We start from the raw sequence: 18,142 nt of genomic DNA, 5'->3' as shown, positions 1-18,142 counted from the left end.
AGAGTGCAGGGGACCACCCTTAGGCAGCCCGGGAGAGCAACAGCACTGGATGTGTGTCTACAAACGCACAAAGACACTCGTATTACACACACGTAGAGAATGAAGCTGTATCTGTAATATCCAATGACTCCAAAATGGATCTTGGTATAAGTCGCGTTTGAGTTCAACATACAGACACATGTGATGCCCGAGGGCTTCCAGTCCTCTCCGCCCTTCCTGGGAATGGTTTTGTTGGTTTGGAAAGATGATTTTGTGAACTGGTTTGGATTGCTGCCACAAAAGCGTTACATCCCTCGAGCTGCTGAAGTTTCTAAAATTTCTCTTCCAACAATTGTAATTTAATTTCACACAACTTGCTCAGCGGAAGTACCACAGAGGCCCATGTGTTTATGTTCTTTATATGGCTTGTCGAGAGTAGAATCAGTCCTCTGGCTCTTCATTCAGTCTGGATCTTCACGCGCAGTGGTGTCCCTCTGTTTTTGAAGTCACACTTAAAGACCACCCGTCTGTTTGTTGTCTCTCTCTGTTTGGATTCTGTTAGAGCCTCTGTCCCACTTTTTTTTCAAAATTTCTGTCCTAAACCGTCACTCAGCTCAGTGTTTAGACACACACACACTCTTTCACCCTCTTTCTTCTGGTCAGAGGCTGAGGAGCATCCAGAGAAGGAACACACTGACTGATGGTCAGCACCCTGAACTGTAGACAAAGGATTTTATATCTTAAATGTTCTTATTTTTCATTATTATTTGTTTTATTGAATTACTTTCATGTATTTTGTGTTATTTTTTTTTTAAATCAATTAAAATTGTATTTTTTGCACCTAATTGTACCAGGTTAGATGAGAGAAGGGTTATTAAATTTCCTCAGCGGCCACATCAAATACTTTGGTTGTTGTAAGAGGCAGTCGAAGTAAGAAATCCTAAAATCAATAAAAGGAAGAAAATAAAACTGATGCCATGCAATTTTAAAATTAACCTTAATAAAAAACATTATTTTATTATATATAAAATCAAATATAGAATGTATTTTCAACATATTTCCTCACTTTGACCTCATTCCACTGCAGTCTAAGCTGCCAAAAACTAATATATATAATGCTGTGTAAATATAACATACATGTATTGTCCGTAAATAAAAGCATGTAGAAATTACCTTGAAAAGTAATAAAAAAATATATAAGTATAAGATAAAATAAATATCTTTAAGATAAAAGATACAAGATAAAATGATGCAGAAAACACAGATGATGCAAACAAACTTTCTCTTGTGACTTTAAAAATGCTTAGAAATGCTTTAAATCATAATTACGTTTGTTATTATATTGTTAAGCTATTATAATACAATTTAAAAAAGAACAATGACATGTGTTGTGAGTGAGTTGAGTTGTCATGGAGTTTGCATGGACTCTCCTTTGAAGCTTCTTTGGCAAACCTTTAACGCAGAAAATACTGAATGAATTTGTTGTGTTTCTCTAGTCAAGTCTTTTCATGTGTTTGGCTACAGACTTTTAAAGTAGGTTGTTTTCATCGCGTATGATTGAGCACAAAAGAAAAATTGTGTCAAATGTCTTGACCACATAACTAAGTCAACATGCTGCTTTGTTTTCATTACAATACTTTGTTAACCCTCTTGCAAGAACTGTGGCACATACAGGAACCTACTAGTGATACAAACATGTGTCTCTGCAACACAAATAGTGTGAATGTTTGTTGTAATATTTGATACACTATAAGAGGTAAAACACTGACATTCTGAAGTTCTTCTCTAGGATTAAAAGCTTTATGATCTTCAACACTATGATAACCAGATGTTAAAAAGTCTCACAGCCGTTGGCACAGAGAAGTGTCAGAAGTCCTAAATCCTGGAATTTATGACTGGTCAGGATTCCTCATAGAGTGTGTTGTTATATAATCATTTCAATTTCAAAGAATGAAAGGACAATACAGCTGTCAGACTCAAACCTCCTGTAAAAGACATCGATTTGGCCGGTGACTGAGACTGTTAAAAGATTCAACACCTCTGATCTAAATACATTTGTTTCAGGATCTCAGGCTTCCTCAGAAGAGATACAGTATCCTGGCTGTTCCTTAAGTGGAGCGATGTGAGTGCTCTCCGGCTCTTTTACTGCCTCTCAGCACTACCTTGCTCTTGCTGCTTTGAGGAAGTGAGAGAACATAATAGAACATTGTTAGCTGTGACAGCTGATGATGGTAATGGAGGTGCCTCGGTTCGCAGTGGTTAAAAGCCAAACAAGTGAACGATGAAACTTTAAAAAAAACTTTTCCAGATAAGTGAAAAAAGCACTAACAAAATGACGTCGCTGTGACACGTTCTTGCGGTTTTATGAGCATTTTAAACAAACCAAAGGATTCAAGTGGCATAATGTGACTGACATCTGCTAGTTACTCTGGTTCAATTAACTTAACAGGTAAAAGGTTAAGTTGTTTGTTTTCAGCAAAGGTTTCATCGTTGAGTTACTCGTGAGGCTTCCATGCATCTCTGCTAATGTGTTTCCAAAAATAGCTTCTGGACCCTTGAAAATGGGCGTTTCAATATTTACAGACATGAAGGTGGACTTTCCATCCGGAGCTCATCTTCCTGAAGAAAGCCTTAACCAAAACCTTCAAGCTCCAATTGATCAGACTCCACTAAACCCCCAGAGGTAATGTATGGTTTTGAAAAAATCTTTTATCATATGCCCTCAATGATCAAACACTTTTTTTCAGACTATTTTTTTTCTATAATCTCAGTAAACTGCAAATATTACCAGTCCACATAAACTGGAGAAGAATCACTCACTGATGAACACATTTGCCATCTGTTCATGGTTCTGGTTCTTCATATTTGTTGAATTTAAAGAGACCTTTGTTCTTAATACACATGTTGCTAAGCTTAAGCACTAAGCCAGGGATACTCAAATGGCAGAATGCGGGCCTCAAGCGACCTGTAAGTAATCGCTGAGCGGCCCAACCATAAAAGCCAAGGAAACTTGCTCAATAAGCCGGCAGATAATGATAGATAAAATTACTACAGTATTTCTAGAACAATGTAGCCTAGCAACACTCAGCCAAGAATGCAGCGTGTTGTTGCGAAAATGTACAACGTAGACATCTATAATGGATTTCTATCTTGACCAAGAAACACAAAATTGATCATGAAAACCGTCAGTTATCCCAGTCTGGACTGACAGGTACTTGGTTATTATGGAGCTTAATCAAAGCACAGAACCCATTTGTTGAATTTTCGCATTTTGATATGCTTTTGTCAAATACGACAAATATAAGAGGAAAGCCAGGGGTAAGTGTATGACCCTCTTCTTTTTTTATTAGATTCATTTGTGTTCGTTTAAAGGTAGTCATAGTAGTCAACTGAGTTTTACTTTATTTTACTGCACTAAGCACTAAAGCTCTTTGAGGTCTCGTATCAATTTTGCAACAACGACTTGAGGAAACATCTAACTATTTTGGACTCTTCAAAGAACTTCTGTTTCTGAAACATGACATAAAATTGGCATCTTTCTTGAACATGAGTACATCGTCCATTAAATCAAATAAACAAGTGGAAGATTCAATTTCATACACGATGGAATCATTTCTCCCTGTGGTGGCTCTTTACGTCCAGTCCAGTGAAAAGATAAACGAACCAAACCAGGAATCAAAGCCAGGTCTTCCGTGAGCTGCCGTGATTGCTGCAGCACTTACCCGAGCGCTACACGTCTGTCTCCACTCCTTGCCCAGCGCCATGCGCACACATATATATACAAAAGTCATGCATCAAAGCCCTGCACTCATTACTGGGCACAAGATAAACACAGACGGTCCTGCAGATGGTTAGTTCTCGGATAGAAGTCACTCTGTGTACGTGTGTTTGCGTGCTTGTTTGTGAAGCCATCTCCTGAAGTTTGAGTGGCTTTTTCTTTCCACTCCGGTCTTCTCACACGGAGAATAGAGATGGTTTTGTTTGAAAAACTTCGCCGGATAATTCTATTAACACATGTCGGATTTAGGTTGAATGAGCGGCTTCATTTGTTGCATTTTATTGGGGTCGCTGTGTCGATCTCGTTGGTCCATAAATCCTCTTCCTCATTATTTCGGGGCAACGGCAGGTTAATGGACGCCAGGTGCTGCCACCGTCTGTTTCCTCCGACTGGCCAGTGATTGACAGCGTCGACGTGGTGGCGACGGATTGAAGTGCAGCAGAAGCGGGGTCAGGATGGGAACGGGGCGGCTCACAAGTAGTTGCTTTTCTTGGCGACAGCTGAGAGAGTCGGTTTCATTCACCTGAGACTCAACGTAATTGGGACACGTGGTCGAGCGCGTCTGGCTTTTCTCCAGTTCCCTTTCGTGGTTAGCTGGTTAGACAGCGCGGCAGGTCAACCAATTCTTGCTCATTCGGAATGTGATTATATAACCAGACTGCGGCATAAGAAACCACATTTACTTTTTCGGTGAACATGGAGCGTCTGGTACTTGACGAACACAAAGTTAACTCTTTCTCATTATCGCCTCGGGGAAATTGAAATGACAAAGTCAACTGTTTGGTCACTAACATCGTTTGCTTAACTCAACCTCATAACTGGACTTATTTCTACCAGTTTGTAGAAGGACAGATGGACCCAGACAGATTTACAGAAGTCAAAACCGGAAACACCATTTGTTTTTTCATCAAAGCAGACTGATGAATGATTCAGAAAACTATCTTTCAAGAATGTTGATCTTAATGGTCCTTTACCGTCGTGAGTTATTTGAATGTTTCATATTTCATAGAATTAAATTCATTGCATGAAACATTAACATTCTTCCATGAAGAGATGTATTTTTTCCATTTCAAGGTCAAGGTTGCAGGCCAAATAAAATGTATGTATATAAACTGTCTTTAATAGGAAGTATGAGTCTGATTGCGATCTACACTGTCTTTACATTTTTCATCCTCACCGACATTCGACATCAGTTTGATTGTGAATTTAAGTGTTGATATGAATCGTCTCTATTTCCAATCTTATCATAAAACACTGGCATCACTGACATACAATGACTTGGACCGTCAGATTTGGCCTTGATTTTGACACACTCTGTAAAACAAACCTATAAAAATATTATTCTTTCCAAAGCATCTACATATGTATTCAATTTATTTCTTACACAATATAGATTTATACTTTAAATTAAGACTTTTCAAATAGTGCCCCAAAAGTCGACCCTCTAGGTTGCCAAGGTTTTGCTCATGGTTTGTCATGACTTAAATGTATGTCTTTAAATATGTAGGTAGATCTGTTTATGTTTGTTTGCCGGTTTGTCTTTAGAAAATTGAAATTGAATGGTAATTGTATTTGTTTTCTCAACTTTCTGGGGGGAGGGGCAATAATGTTAATCGATGATATGAAGATTTGTTGTGACATTGAAGATGCGTTGGAGGAGAAGCTTGAGAGAAAGTAAAACATACAGAGAAAGAGTGAAGAAACAGGGGAGCTCAAGTGTTCAAATGAGTTGAAGAAGAGAGTGCAGGCAGTGACACAAGTGACAGGGAATACAGTAGAGAGAAACTTGATCAATCAATCAAGAGCTTTTTCAGATACAAATGGTTCACCCTGGTGTTGACTCTGGGTCAAGGTGACCGACGTCCACCACTGCATATGTAAATACATTTTGAGATACATTTTGACCCTCACATACAGTATAACTGGTTGCAACTTGGCAGATGTTAAAATATTTGGTTAATTATGATATGATTGTATTTCTATCTGCATAGCTCGGATGTTAGAGAGGCTATGGAGTTAAATGATTATGTCGCTTAACCGTAATTGCTCAGGCTGCATCACAGCCTACTCCCATCAGTGTGCGATTGTATTTGTGAAACAGAGGTGTTGCTAATGGACTTGCACCAGTAAGTAGCACAGAAAGAAGAACGTATAAACACAAAGTTATTTATTGTTATTTACATAAATTATATCATCAGGTCATGGTCATACACTGAACATGCATGAAACGTTTATGTTTGGTAACTCATCTGTCATTTACATCTTCCTGTAGTTACCTCTGTGAGGAACGCAAATCCTGATACATGGATTGAATGTCTTGGTTAAAGTTGTGTTGCTCTTCATTGTCTTTGAGGAATCCCTTAATATAAAAAAGGTGAACGGTTTTCCAGACAAGATAAGTACGATACAGTCAATTTTTAATACTTTACATCCATCAAACATGACATGATTGACAAAGATGTGCCAGAGAGGTATTACTTTCCAAGCCAGGACGTCTCTGATCTTCTGAAATAAGCTCAAAATCCAGCCAGAATTTAATTCATCCACAGAGTCTGTCAGAAGTTATTTCTGGGCTCATTTCAGCTCACTCGGAGTATCAGGTTAAACCCTAATTTCAAGCGTCTGGATCTATAAACACAAAAACGTAGCGTGCTCTTTCATCTCAGAGCCATGATTGGGATGTTAACTGCTTGGCAAAGAAAAGAACATGACACCAAGGGTGACACAGGGATTATGTTTTCTATATTAAGTGTTTATGTACATGATTATTGGCAGGACAACTCTGTACATGTGAACACACAGCGATACAGTGATATCAACACAGATCTCCAGCACAGAACACATTTACAAGATGGGCTCTCGAGCAGAATGGAATGTCTGGACAACAGCAACTCCTCATAGAAACGGAATTATCAATGTAATATAAAAACTGAGAGACGAAAGAAATAATTTAAATTCCTCTTAAAACAGGAGGTAAATATGGAATACGAGAACTATACAATGTGTCTCGGGACTGTGTCTCCTCGGGTCATTGGTTGAAGTTGAAGGAGCGGGCGAGGAAGAAGCAGATGTCATGCAGCAGCAAAATAAAAGAACGTTGATTTCTGAAGTTCTGCCTCCCCGGAGGCAACAAAATGGCAGGACATGTCTGGTTGTGATGCACCTCACACAAAGGACCACCCAGACAAGCCATGTAAACATAAATATACAGGTTGATATCTCTCCACAAACAGTTCAGTCACTGCCACAGGCCCATCAGCTGTGTGAGTAGTCTGTTTACACTCCTTAGTAGAATATCACTTCGAGTTAAATAAACTTATTTAATATATATTTATAATAGATTTTTTCTTTGCAGAGTCATTTAGCAGTACTTCCTTGTTTTCACCAGTTTGCTCTGATATTTCACCGAGTGACCACTGTGTCCCACCACGTAAACGTCCAGCAGGTAGGTCTTGCCAGCTTCCAGACCACCGATGGTCTCTGTGGTCACAGCTTTCTGCAGGTTTGGACTATGGAAGTACTTGCACAGAACCTTTTCTGACTTCCTGCGAGTTTCTGGACCGGCGCACTGATTTTGTTCCCTTCGTCGTTGCTCTTCACCGTAGTTTTCCGCCACCTCTTTCCGATAAATGCAGTATTTGTTGCGGTCCTGGGTGCCTAGCCAAGCTACCGTCACGGAGGAGCATGTACGCAGCTTGTCGAAGGCCTTGATCCGGGTGTCCTCGGGAAGTGAGGGGAAGGGCTGTTTGCTGCTGGGTTTGGTGGTGGCAAGAATCTTCAGGGTAGAAGCTCCTTTCCTGCTTCCCCTCAACCGAATCAGGTACTTGGCCTTTGGTTTTCCTCGCAGCTGGAATTGCCGTACTCCCTCAACATTTTGGGACAGGAGCAGCTTCCCGTCGCGTCTTACTTGCACCTGGACAGAATCCAGACACGTGTGGACAAACAACGTGACTCTCTGGTGCGAAGACACAGGCGCAAAACGAAGGAATTTGCTTCCCTTCCTCTTGATAAAAACATCTGATACTTTGCCTTCCTTTAGCTCTACTGTCTTCTGACGCGCTTCCTCTTTTGTGCGTGCAAAGGTGCCAACGTATGCTGTGCTGGTGTTAGTGGCCGAATTCACAGCAAATACGTCGAAGTAGTACTGCGTGTCCGGTTTTAGCTCCGCCACGGTGTAGATGTTCTTGTTGCCGATACACACTTTCTGTATGTCTGATGCTTTTGGTTTGATGGGATATGCCCTTGAGATCTTGTTGGAGGTCAGGCCTCTGTCCTTGCTAAAACCATTGTCTGAGGGAACAAAGCCAAAATGGCTAAAGTCGAAAGGGCTAAAGTCTCTGCCGGGTTTGGGGACCATCATGAACGCATCGTCGGCACTGATCTTAGCTTCTGCAGCACACATGCTCTTGAAGTTGTGTTCCTTGTTGATCACAACACAGTACTGAACCGGCTGACCCATCAAAAGGCCAGTTGGCGTGGGCTTCCAGGCCAACGTTACGGTGGTGCGACCAAGGGACGTCACGTCCACGCGAGGGTCATACGGCAGTTCCGGGTAAGGCTGATCCGATTCCGGGGTTGTTGTTGCATACAACTTGAAGTTGCTGTCCTTCTCTGTGGACAGCAGTTCCAGTTGGTATAGACCAGAAGGGGTACTAGTGGCCACGTAGGACTCTACATCGTTGCCCTTGTAGGTGAATAGCTCCGTTCCCTCGTCTACTGTCACCTGCTGCTTCTGTTGGTCCAAAGGTTCGGGCTCTCCTAGAAAACCAAAAAAAAACACAAAATGAACTTTTTTTGCTTTCACCACATCCACATTCCCTATTGAGAAAAGTTATGACCGTCACACTGTTTTTCTTCTTTGACATTTTTAGGGTTGTGGGAAAATCCTTCCAAAATTTACTAAAAGGTGTTGATGCTGTGAGGTCACAAGTACGCTCTACAAGCCTCACGGACGATTAGCGCTTAACATGGCTGCCTTGTTTTCACACCAAACATCCCCGAAGATCACAGCTCAACATTCATTCGACCTTTCCAAGGAAGCTGCGCTACAAAGAGGTCTCTTGTAGCTTCGGCATCAGGAAAACAGTCTTTCTTTAGCTTCAGCAAGAAACCATAATATTATGTTTATCAACCAGAGTGAGCTCGGCGGCGTGCTAAAACATAAACGTCCACGGATCTTCTCCCAGTAGAGACATTAGCTTTGAGAGCTGCTCAGACAGGAAGCAAGTGGAGCCTTTAAGTACTTAGTAGAGTAATGTTAAATCTAGTGACATCTTGCATCCGATTTTCAGCCAATTTCCTTTAACCAGAATCCCCCCCAGAAACTGGAGTTTTTATTTTTTTTGATTGATATTCCCGCAGGATTATGTGCCTATCAAGCATTTCTTAATTACCACTGACCTCAATCAATTCCTGTTTCACTAGCTGGAAAAAATAAAAGGGAAACTGTAACCTGTTTGACTTCACCACATATTTATATACATATATATACATATATATATATATATATATGCTTTGGCAAGTTTATCTTTAAATAGCATCCTAGAATGGTTCAGACTAACATGTCCAGCTGACTTAAAGTAACAAACGAGTGTTTCCTTGGAGTCAGCTGGTCATGTGAGTAATTATGTTTTCAACGTGATTTTGCTGTATAATTCAGAACTGTCAAAATTGTCTCAAAAAATATCTAAATGAAAATGCAAAAAAGTGCAACCATTGAAAGACAGACAGATTGACGGATGGACTCAGGATCTGAATTATTTCTTCACATTTGAATGGAGCAGAAGTCTGAAAACAATTTGACAGATGATGATCTGTCAATTAGGGGCCGTCAGAATGTTCAAGTGGTACAATTATCTTTGCAATTTGAGTCACATGACAGCTCTGAGGTAAAGCAGAGCAAACTCTCCTACCAGGAAAGGAAGGAAACAAACTCGACAATCAGCATTTTAGGAAGACCAGACCAGGCTAAGTAAAGGGATGAGGAGGCTTTGATTCCAGCGTTGGCAAGTGGCAGCTTTTCTTTGAAATTATAGACGGCAGCTCGGCCCATTCAGACATCATAAGTGGTCAGACGAGACGCCTCCACTGTGACTTAATTAAAACCCACCAAAACAACTGAGCCTAACATCAGTGCCTGGGTTAATTGTGTGCATTACATTTTCCACATAACACGTTATTAACCTCTTCCACTGTAGCGTAATGTCACTTATACCTGATCCTTCTCCGCTGGCCTCCTCTGGCAGCTCCTGCAGAGTCAGTTTCCACTCCAGAGGAGCGTCGCAAGGAGTCACGGTGACAGACAAGGGCGTGTTGTCTTCTTCCACCACAAAGTAGTACCTGTCGGAGAGAACAGGTTAGCCACAAGAAACCATGTTTGGATTGTTGGTATTTGGCAGAGAAGAAGGTCACAAATACGTGTTTCAAATCGAGTTGTCGTCACATTCGACCTTGGTTACATTTTCTCTGAGCCGACAGTTGACTTCATCTATTATTCATCTTCAGCTTCATCAAGTTACAAAAGTCTTTCTGGAGTTTGTTTCTAGATCAGACCTGGACACAGTGCGGCTCTTTGACTGTATTCATGTGGCCTTTGTAAGAAAGATTATGTAGAAATAACCATTGTATCCACTAAACACAGGATAGTTTGTGGGGATACCTTTTCTGCGTGTCCCTGAACAGGTAGCCGCTGATCTCAGCTCCGTCTGGAATGACCGAAGAGTCATGGAACAAAGACTTGTCCCGGATCTGCATCTGGAAAAGCCCTTCATCTCTGGTGGGCAGCTTCTGAGCCAAAGATCCAAGACTCAAGAGCACCAACAGAACCACGCTCCAGCCTTCACACTGCCGCATCCTGGAACACAGACGAGCAGAGTTTGTCAGTCATGGAAATTTGACAAATTGTTTTACAGTTTCAAAATAAGAGACTTGAATACTTGGGAAGGTATTTAGGTATAAGTGTATGAAGCATCATGTGCAAACAAAATCACATTAAAAAAATAAATCAAAGCCAACATTTTCCTTCAAAACACTGCAAAAGCGAATTCAAAATAAATATTGGTGGCGAGAGAGGGGACAAGAACTGTTAAGGACTGGCAATATGAATTTAACTCGATTCAATTAGTTTTGAAAGCAAATTTGTAGGTGTGTGTAAGACTTAAAATGATGATATTATATTCATGATACTGTATCGATATGCCATGATTCGATTTAAAATTAACAGGAACATATTCACAACAGCATTTTAACAGTTCAGAAATATGTTTCCTTTTTTTAAATCTATTTATCAAAAATATTCAGCAAATGCTTGTAGTTCTTCTCTTGTGTAATACAGTTCTTCTCTGTATTATTCATGGTGTATTCACTATGATATAACAATCTGCCAGCTATTCAATAATTACCGCAATATATATCGTTTTACTGTATTGTGATATGAATTTTATGGCACGATACTTTCCAGTACTCACCCCTCAAATTGGGGTGGCAAGGCATTTATTTAGGGTGACATTTGCACCACTATCCCCCCGTTATATCTCCCCATGCACCACTGACCAGTTAAATTAACTTCTTCTTTAAGGTAAGAATCTTAAACAACAAGACAAAGTAGTAACCAGGAGAAAAAAATAAATAAAAGTGGATTGTTTGGGCTGGACATCGACATAGTCTCCCGTAACAACAAAACAATTCTCGCAAACAAGGATCTGTGTTGTTGAAGTTTCATAGAGTCCGTCATGAAAGATGCACAGATGGAGTCATGGCTCAGGAGGAGGTGCAGCTGAGTGCCTCTCCAGTATCCCCTGTCTATTGATTCTGCCCCATTGATCGCAGCTGATGGGAACGACAAATCCCTTGTGATTTAATCAGCGTAATGACCGCAGATTAGCCAGATACTTTGCTGCCATTTACTGCGAGTGAGATGGTGTCCTTTTAATGACCCCTCTCCTTTTCTTCGCTCACAATCCTCCTGTCTGGCAGGATCACAGCTTTTCTTTATCAACCAATAATCTCTTTTCACACCACTTTCCCTTCGTACAGCACACCTCTCTCGCTCCGATAGATCCCACTGACCAAACCTGCGCGGACGTTAAAAGCAGGTATTTCTGTACCGCGCTGAAGCATGGGTAAGAAAACCACTTCATCCACGTCCGCCTCGTGTCCTGTCAAACTGCCAAACTTCACAGAGAACAAGAAGAGCCGTCTAAGTGGTACTCTGAGGTCCAAGAGTGGGGATCCTTATCGCCGCTACTCATCTACTGCCACTTCAGAAGCGTGTCAGAAGAAACAAAAGGTGGCTGAGAATGCTTGAGATGTTGGTACGAACATAGCTGTTTACGGACAATTTGTATTTCAACAACTGTCATGTTGTTATGGTTGCATCGTCACACTTGTGTAAGACACATCCCAGATGAGGAGGACAAGTTCCTGTTTCTACCTCCCTTGAGCAGCATTGTTGTATTAAGGTCAATTAAAGGTCACATGGGACAAACATGGACTTGCATTTTTAGGAACAAAAAACTTCAAGGTTACGCTGGTGGAAACCATGTTAGATGTTGGAGTTTGACTTAAACCAAACTAAACTTCTAGCCGCTGGATGGCAGCAGTCTTTACGTTCTCCGCAATAACTGAGGACAAGAGGATACAGTCGACTACAGCATCTTTTAAAGCTGATGTTTGGACATATTTTGGTTTCAAAACAAATGAAAGCAGACTTTGTCAAGAGTCATGTGGTCTGTAAATACTGCAACACCAGAGTTAAGTTATCAGACAATACTACAAATATGTCCTTGTTCCTACAGTAACACAATATATCGCAATATATCATATTGTGGCCCCTGTATTGTGATACATCAGATGCCAATAAACCCCCTAAAACTGATACTTTATAGCTTTTAAGCTCAAAACAGATTCAATGCAATCATGACAGTTGAAAAAAGGAGAAGAAAAAATATAAATTGACAGAAAAAAATTATACTGATACTAAGCTGTCTCTTATTTTTTTGGCAACACTGCAGCTCCAACAAACTTTCTTGACAAATACTTGTAAAACGTGCATGTGTATTGAAGATTTTTCAAAGTGATACTTCCTAAAAATCTTTGCTATTTGAGTAAAAGTAAAATAAATGCATAACATGACAGTTGTGAAATTATCTTTTACGTTGAATCGTATGAATTTTTTTGAATGTTTAGGACGTATATCTATTGATGTGTTAACCCCAAAAAACATATGAACCGACAACTATACATCAAACGTTGAGTTTTGGTAGCATTCTAAATCACCATCTGGTTCCACTAATCATTTTGAAGACTTCTTCCTCCCTGTTCTGCAGAGCGAGTGGTTCTATGTAACATCTGCAGTGTGTTGTGAAAATGAGTTTTGAAAATCTATAGCGACATGCCTTCCTATGGAGCACATTGTCACCTGTGATATTTCAAATGCTAAAAAATTGGTTAATATAAGTGAGCCATTTTTAGTAAATTTGTAAAATGCCGTCACATCGCAACCTACTGGCTGCAAGGTATAAGTTTCATGTTGTATTATTTTGACGCGCTTCGAAATGTTTTAAACATCACAATCCTCTCATAGATTTATACGTATATTTTCATCATATTTCTCATCACATTCGGGTTTGATGAGCGGGGAAGAGTGGAGGTGCAAGGCTGTTGCTAAAATGGGAACGCGGGGACAGCAGCGTTGGGTCACCACAGCTACTTTAGCTACCGTTCCCATGCCACCAAAAACGCCCACACGGAAATAACGCAAGAAAAAATATCTGCATCTGGAAGAAATAAATGTAATTATAACCAGGAAAAATGTACTTTAGCTGGGAGGGTAATTGAAAGGCAAGGTCGCCCACAATCATGACGACTCTTCAGCTTTATCTGTTCGTTCCAACATGGAGGATATTTTGTTTCCTGTCAGAGAAACTTCACCGCAATTCTGCTGGAGGAGACTTTGACACTGGAAGTGAAGCCTGAGAGCGAGCCAGAAACTCTACCTCTTTCCTCGACCTTGTTCTCAAGTCATTGCGACACGTCGCCCAAAACAAAAGGACCAGATGGTCTCAATTATTGACATCAATGGCTGCTCAGATGCTCTAATCACTTTGTAGAATCATGTTTAAGAAATGGATTATAATAACAAACCCTTTGGATCCACCTGAAGTTCAAAAGCTAATTACACATAATGCACTTCTATTTATACATCTTAGGTCCGTCTAAATGTTCTGTGAGAACAATCAATAAAGAGGTTTAAAAAGCGAAATGTGCTAACGCTGACATTAATCCACTTTAAAACGTACACTTTAATAATTTCTCAATATAAATCATGCTTGAACATTTTTGTTGATCAAGCTAAATATAATATGTTGAATTTGAAGATATAATTAACACTTTACTTTTACACATTTGATTAAAATAAAAAAGAATGAATGACAAGAGGATCTAATGCAGGAATAAATGTGGGGATAAACAAGGAAATATAAAGAGTTTGAGGATAAACCAATATTTTAACATGTATTTAATCCTTATTTTCCATCGCAGCAGTCATAAAGAGTCTGAATGTATGATTATTTTTCCTAGAGAATTGTCATTGGTTGTTTTTGAAAACGTGCATTGCTACATGTGTTAAATGGTTGTGGCCATTTTGTTTAACTAAAGGATCCCAGCGGTAGATCTGGGTTATAAACCATCAAATATTGAGGAAGAAGGATAGATTGAAGCAGATAAACACTTATGTTGTGCTGGTCTCGCCTGTGTGATGAGGTTTCTTCCTAATGTGTCAGTTTAATGAATGAACGCTGGTGTGAAGTGATCCCGGCTTGTTAGTAGGTGCTGATGGGTCTGAACCGAGAGCAGGGGTGTCAAACTCACACCCTGGGCCAAAGTGTTAACCACCATGTGGGTCACAGGCCAAACAAAATGTACCGTATATTTGTTGACTAGTCAAGAACTGAGGCTACATTTATCATGTTTTTATTTTTACTTTTTACAATTTTAGCATCTGTGAGGTTCAAGTCAGACTTTTTAAGTCAAATAAGTCAAACAGTGAACAGTCGTTTATTGCAGGGATTACGTTCTGAAAATCTGCAAATTAGTCACCATTTAAAAAACTTTTTTTGAACAAACTCAACTTTGAATAAGAGGTACCTCTCAACAACCCTCTCAGTAGCAGTGCCCTGCTGAACAGCTTCCAACGTGCTTTGCCGCCCAGCCAACCAATTACAGCTGTCAATCACTTTTGTCATAGTGACGTAGAATTTAAATACAGTATTGTTAGTCGCCACTAATCGAGCAGAGGGTAGAAAGGCATCATGGGACTTTACTGTTTTGTTGGCACCATTAGTAAGGTAGGGGCGGTAATTAGTGCCTCCCACTAAGTTCTGTGGGGGGTTTTTTTAAGTTTATCTGCTGTTCAAATAAAAGTTCTGTTTGTCACAGTGTAAATTAAAAAAAGATGTGTCTTGATTGACTTTTGTTATCTCTCCCTAAGTAAGACTTTCAATTGGTGTAAATCTATCACAAACCCGAACCCAATCAAACATAGGCCCAAATCTTTTAGCCGTCCAAGTCACGGTCTGAACAAAATGTTTATTTACTACTAGGGAGCATATTGTATTTTTAAGCTTAGCGGGTCAGTTTATCTTAATTATCTCTAAATATTCACTGCAAAATCAGTTTTACTGTTATCATTTAAAAACATATTCTCTGTCCCTTATCTTATCAACGTGTACATTGATCTACTGTCATTTTGAGACAAGGGTCTGGCGGGCCACATACAATGACTCGGCAGGCCGGAATTTGCCCCGCAGCCTCGATTTTGAAACAAATGCTGTCAAATCGCAGCACGGCAAATCCTTCGCCTCGACTCCAACGATGAATATCTGGACAGTCCGTGATTAAAACCACACTAGGATTTATCGCTGAGTGTGCAGATTCCGGGACATTGGTGGTGTGTCTACATACAAGGTGTGTGTCCCTGCACACCAGAACCCAAACTCTTTTCCTCTCACTTTGTTTAAGCGGTCCCACTCCTTCCCTCCAGCTCCTTGTCAGGACGGATAAGCCTCCTGCTCGCTGCCACATGGAGCTCATTAACAGAACGGGAGGGGAATAAAAGACACTTTAATTTCAACACAAATAAAGAGACATTTCAGGACTCCAGCCTCTACGAGAAGCGCGGCTCGCAAAGACCTGCAGGGATGTATGTTTTTCTTTAAAGGGCGCAGATTTACGGCGGGTTCCTGGGGCGCTGTCATCTCAGGGCCAACGTGGGATTTGCATTGAGTGGAAGGGCCGAGAGCCAGAGATGGAACCACACAAGAACCTGGACCGGTTCTACACACAGGCCCAACAAAAAAAAAAAACAGAGCGAGGTCTGGTGCTCTTGGAGAGCTTGTTAATGAGACTGTGGCGAGGGCCCCGGGGCCAAAGACTGCTCCAATATTATCTTCATGTGTCACGGCATTCCTAAATCCCCACTCAGGTTCTGTCTCCCTGCCATCCACAACATCTCTCGCAAGAGTTTTCACCAGAACCAGGGCAGAACTGGCACCGGCACGAGCGTGGAAACCTGGAAGAGCAAACTTTCCTTCCCTCTGTTCCATCTCCATGTTTAGCACCAGGGTCAGGTCGCCCGGCCAGAAGCAGCCATTCAGGGGGCCGTGAAAGAAGAGTGGGGGGTGTATGAGTGATGTGCTGGTATTGTGACGGCGGAGGGTGTTTATATCTCGGGAGAGAAGATGCCTCATGGGAAAGTCATCCTCCCACTGCCCATCATCCACTGGAATTCCTCGTGGGAAACACTTTCCGGGGTGTTCGGGGTGCAGCGGGCGAGGGGATTTAAAGAAATGAATGGGGGGTCTCGCTTGTGGGTGTGGATGTTATGAATAATTTAACACGGAAGTGGAAAAACTTGTGGCCCTAATCTTCCACCGGGTGACTGACAAAAAAGGGGAAAAGACTGTACACACACCAACACACACCAACACACACACACACTGACTGTCCCTTCAGTGGACACACAATTCCTTCAGGGAGTTTTCATATGCAAATAGAGGTTTAGTTACGGTATGTGACGCTTCTCATTTTAAGACTTTTTTTTTTTTTTTGGTCCATGAGAAAGTCGAGAAGAAGCGGAGAAGACACGCGTGTCCGCGGATGATAGCGGGAGGAAATAATGGAAACTATTAGTTTAAATTGTGTATAAGTGTGAACACACAGGTGCAAACATGTTCTTCCTTTTTTATGTTTTACTTAAAACGCTTGTTTTGATGTACATTAAAGCAAAACAACGCAAATAAAGTCCAACTTTCCACTTGTTAAAATAAACACCCAGAATCTCGTGCATGTTTTAAATAAAACGAAAAGGTTGTTTTTTTTAAAGGCATGAAAGAAAGTTTTTTTCTAAGGTTTCAGACGCGCCGGGGAAGAAACAAAAGAGTCAAATCTTACCTTAAAGTGTATGAAAGTCCTCAACAATGATGCGTGTTTCCTCGCGCCAGGTAAAGAAAGCGGTGTTGAAGTGAAAAGAGAAAGAGGGTCTCGTCCTGAGTCCAGTCCTGGGTCCAGTCCTGAGTCCAGTCCGCTAGTCCGCTGCGGGTCCTTCACTGGCGCATCACTTGGATCAGACGAGGACGAGGTTCTGCTGCGTGTTCGCCGCTTTCCTGCGGATTTAACTGGTCTCTAGTGGGCAGGAGTGTGTGTGTGAGTGTGTGTGTGAGAGAGAGAGAGAGAGAGAGAGAGAGAGAGAGAGAGAGAGAGTGGGTATCCCGAGTGCTGCTGGCTGTGCGTCCCACCCCTGCCGAGCCGCTGCTATTGAAACCTCCTCTGGATTGGAGGCAAAACTGGTGCGAAGTCCGGACTCAGAACCAGCCCACTTCAGAGAAGACTTCTGCAACTTTCTTTTCACCAGCAGAGTCTCGTCTCAAGGTCATTTTTCAAACTTTTTAGGGTCTTTTTAAATCATCTTCTGGAGTATACATCCAGGTTAAAAGTCGGGAGGAAAAAAACATCACAACTTAATTTTAAAAAAAAGTTTAAAAAAAAACTGTGAATAATAATAAGAAGAACAGAGAAAAAAGGATGAATTCCGGACTCAATTATTATCATTTTCTAGTCCATTTGTGTCTTACTTAAAGCTCAGACACCAACTCATGTTATGTGGTCCACAAGAGTTCTAGTAAAAGATAATTGAATGGAAAAGTCTGTTGTGAACAGGGGTGGTCAATTCAATTTCCTCAGAGGCCACATTTTATACTGAGAGTGTTAGGGACCGTCAAGCCAAAAGAGAGGAGCAAAGCGACAAAATATGATGCTAATAAATAAGGACTTCAAAAACTTACACTATAACCAAAATATGGTTTAACCCCTAATAAAAAAAGGGGAAAA

General features: G+C 40.9%; 1 protein-coding gene across 1 annotated transcript; it reads right to left on the bottom strand.

The window, feature by feature from the left end:
- Positions 1 to 5,907: 5,907 nt before the first annotated feature.
- Positions 5,908 to 17,509, bottom strand: ndnf (neuron-derived neurotrophic factor). Its single transcript, XM_087785310.1, has 4 exons — positions 17,207 to 17,509; positions 10,416 to 10,610; positions 9,972 to 10,096; positions 5,908 to 8,515 (listed from the first exon to the last, which is right to left on the bottom strand). The coding sequence occupies exons 2-4, from the start codon at positions 10,607 to 10,609 to the stop codon at positions 7,119 to 7,121; spliced, it is 1,716 nt and encodes a 571-aa protein (XP_087641436.1). The 5' UTR covers position 10,610; positions 17,207 to 17,509; the 3' UTR covers positions 5,908 to 7,118.
- Positions 17,510 to 18,142: the final 633 nt, after the last annotated feature.

This window comes from Callionymus lyra, chromosome 2 (genome assembly GCF_982586985.1).
Source record: "Callionymus lyra chromosome 2, fCalLyr1.hap1.1, whole genome shotgun sequence".
In the NCBI taxonomy this organism is placed as follows: Eukaryota; Metazoa; Chordata; class Actinopteri; order Syngnathiformes; family Callionymidae; genus Callionymus; species Callionymus lyra.
Note: the sequence above shows the minus strand (reverse complement) of the source record. Positions and strands in the feature narration are given on the sequence as shown.

Coding starts and splice junctions, on each gene's coding strand:
- ndnf (XM_087785310.1), bottom strand. CDS start 10,609: ATGCGGCAGTGTGAAGGCTGGAGCGTGGTTCTGTTGGTGCTCTTGAGT. Junction 10,097..10,415: donor TTCAGGGACACGCAGAAAAG/GTATCCCCACAA, acceptor TCTCTCCGACAG/GTACTACTTTGTGGTGGAAG. Junction 8,516..9,971: donor GGCCAGCGGAGAAGGATCAG/GTATAAGTGACA, acceptor TTGGTTTTCTAG/GAGAGCCCGAACCTTTGGAC.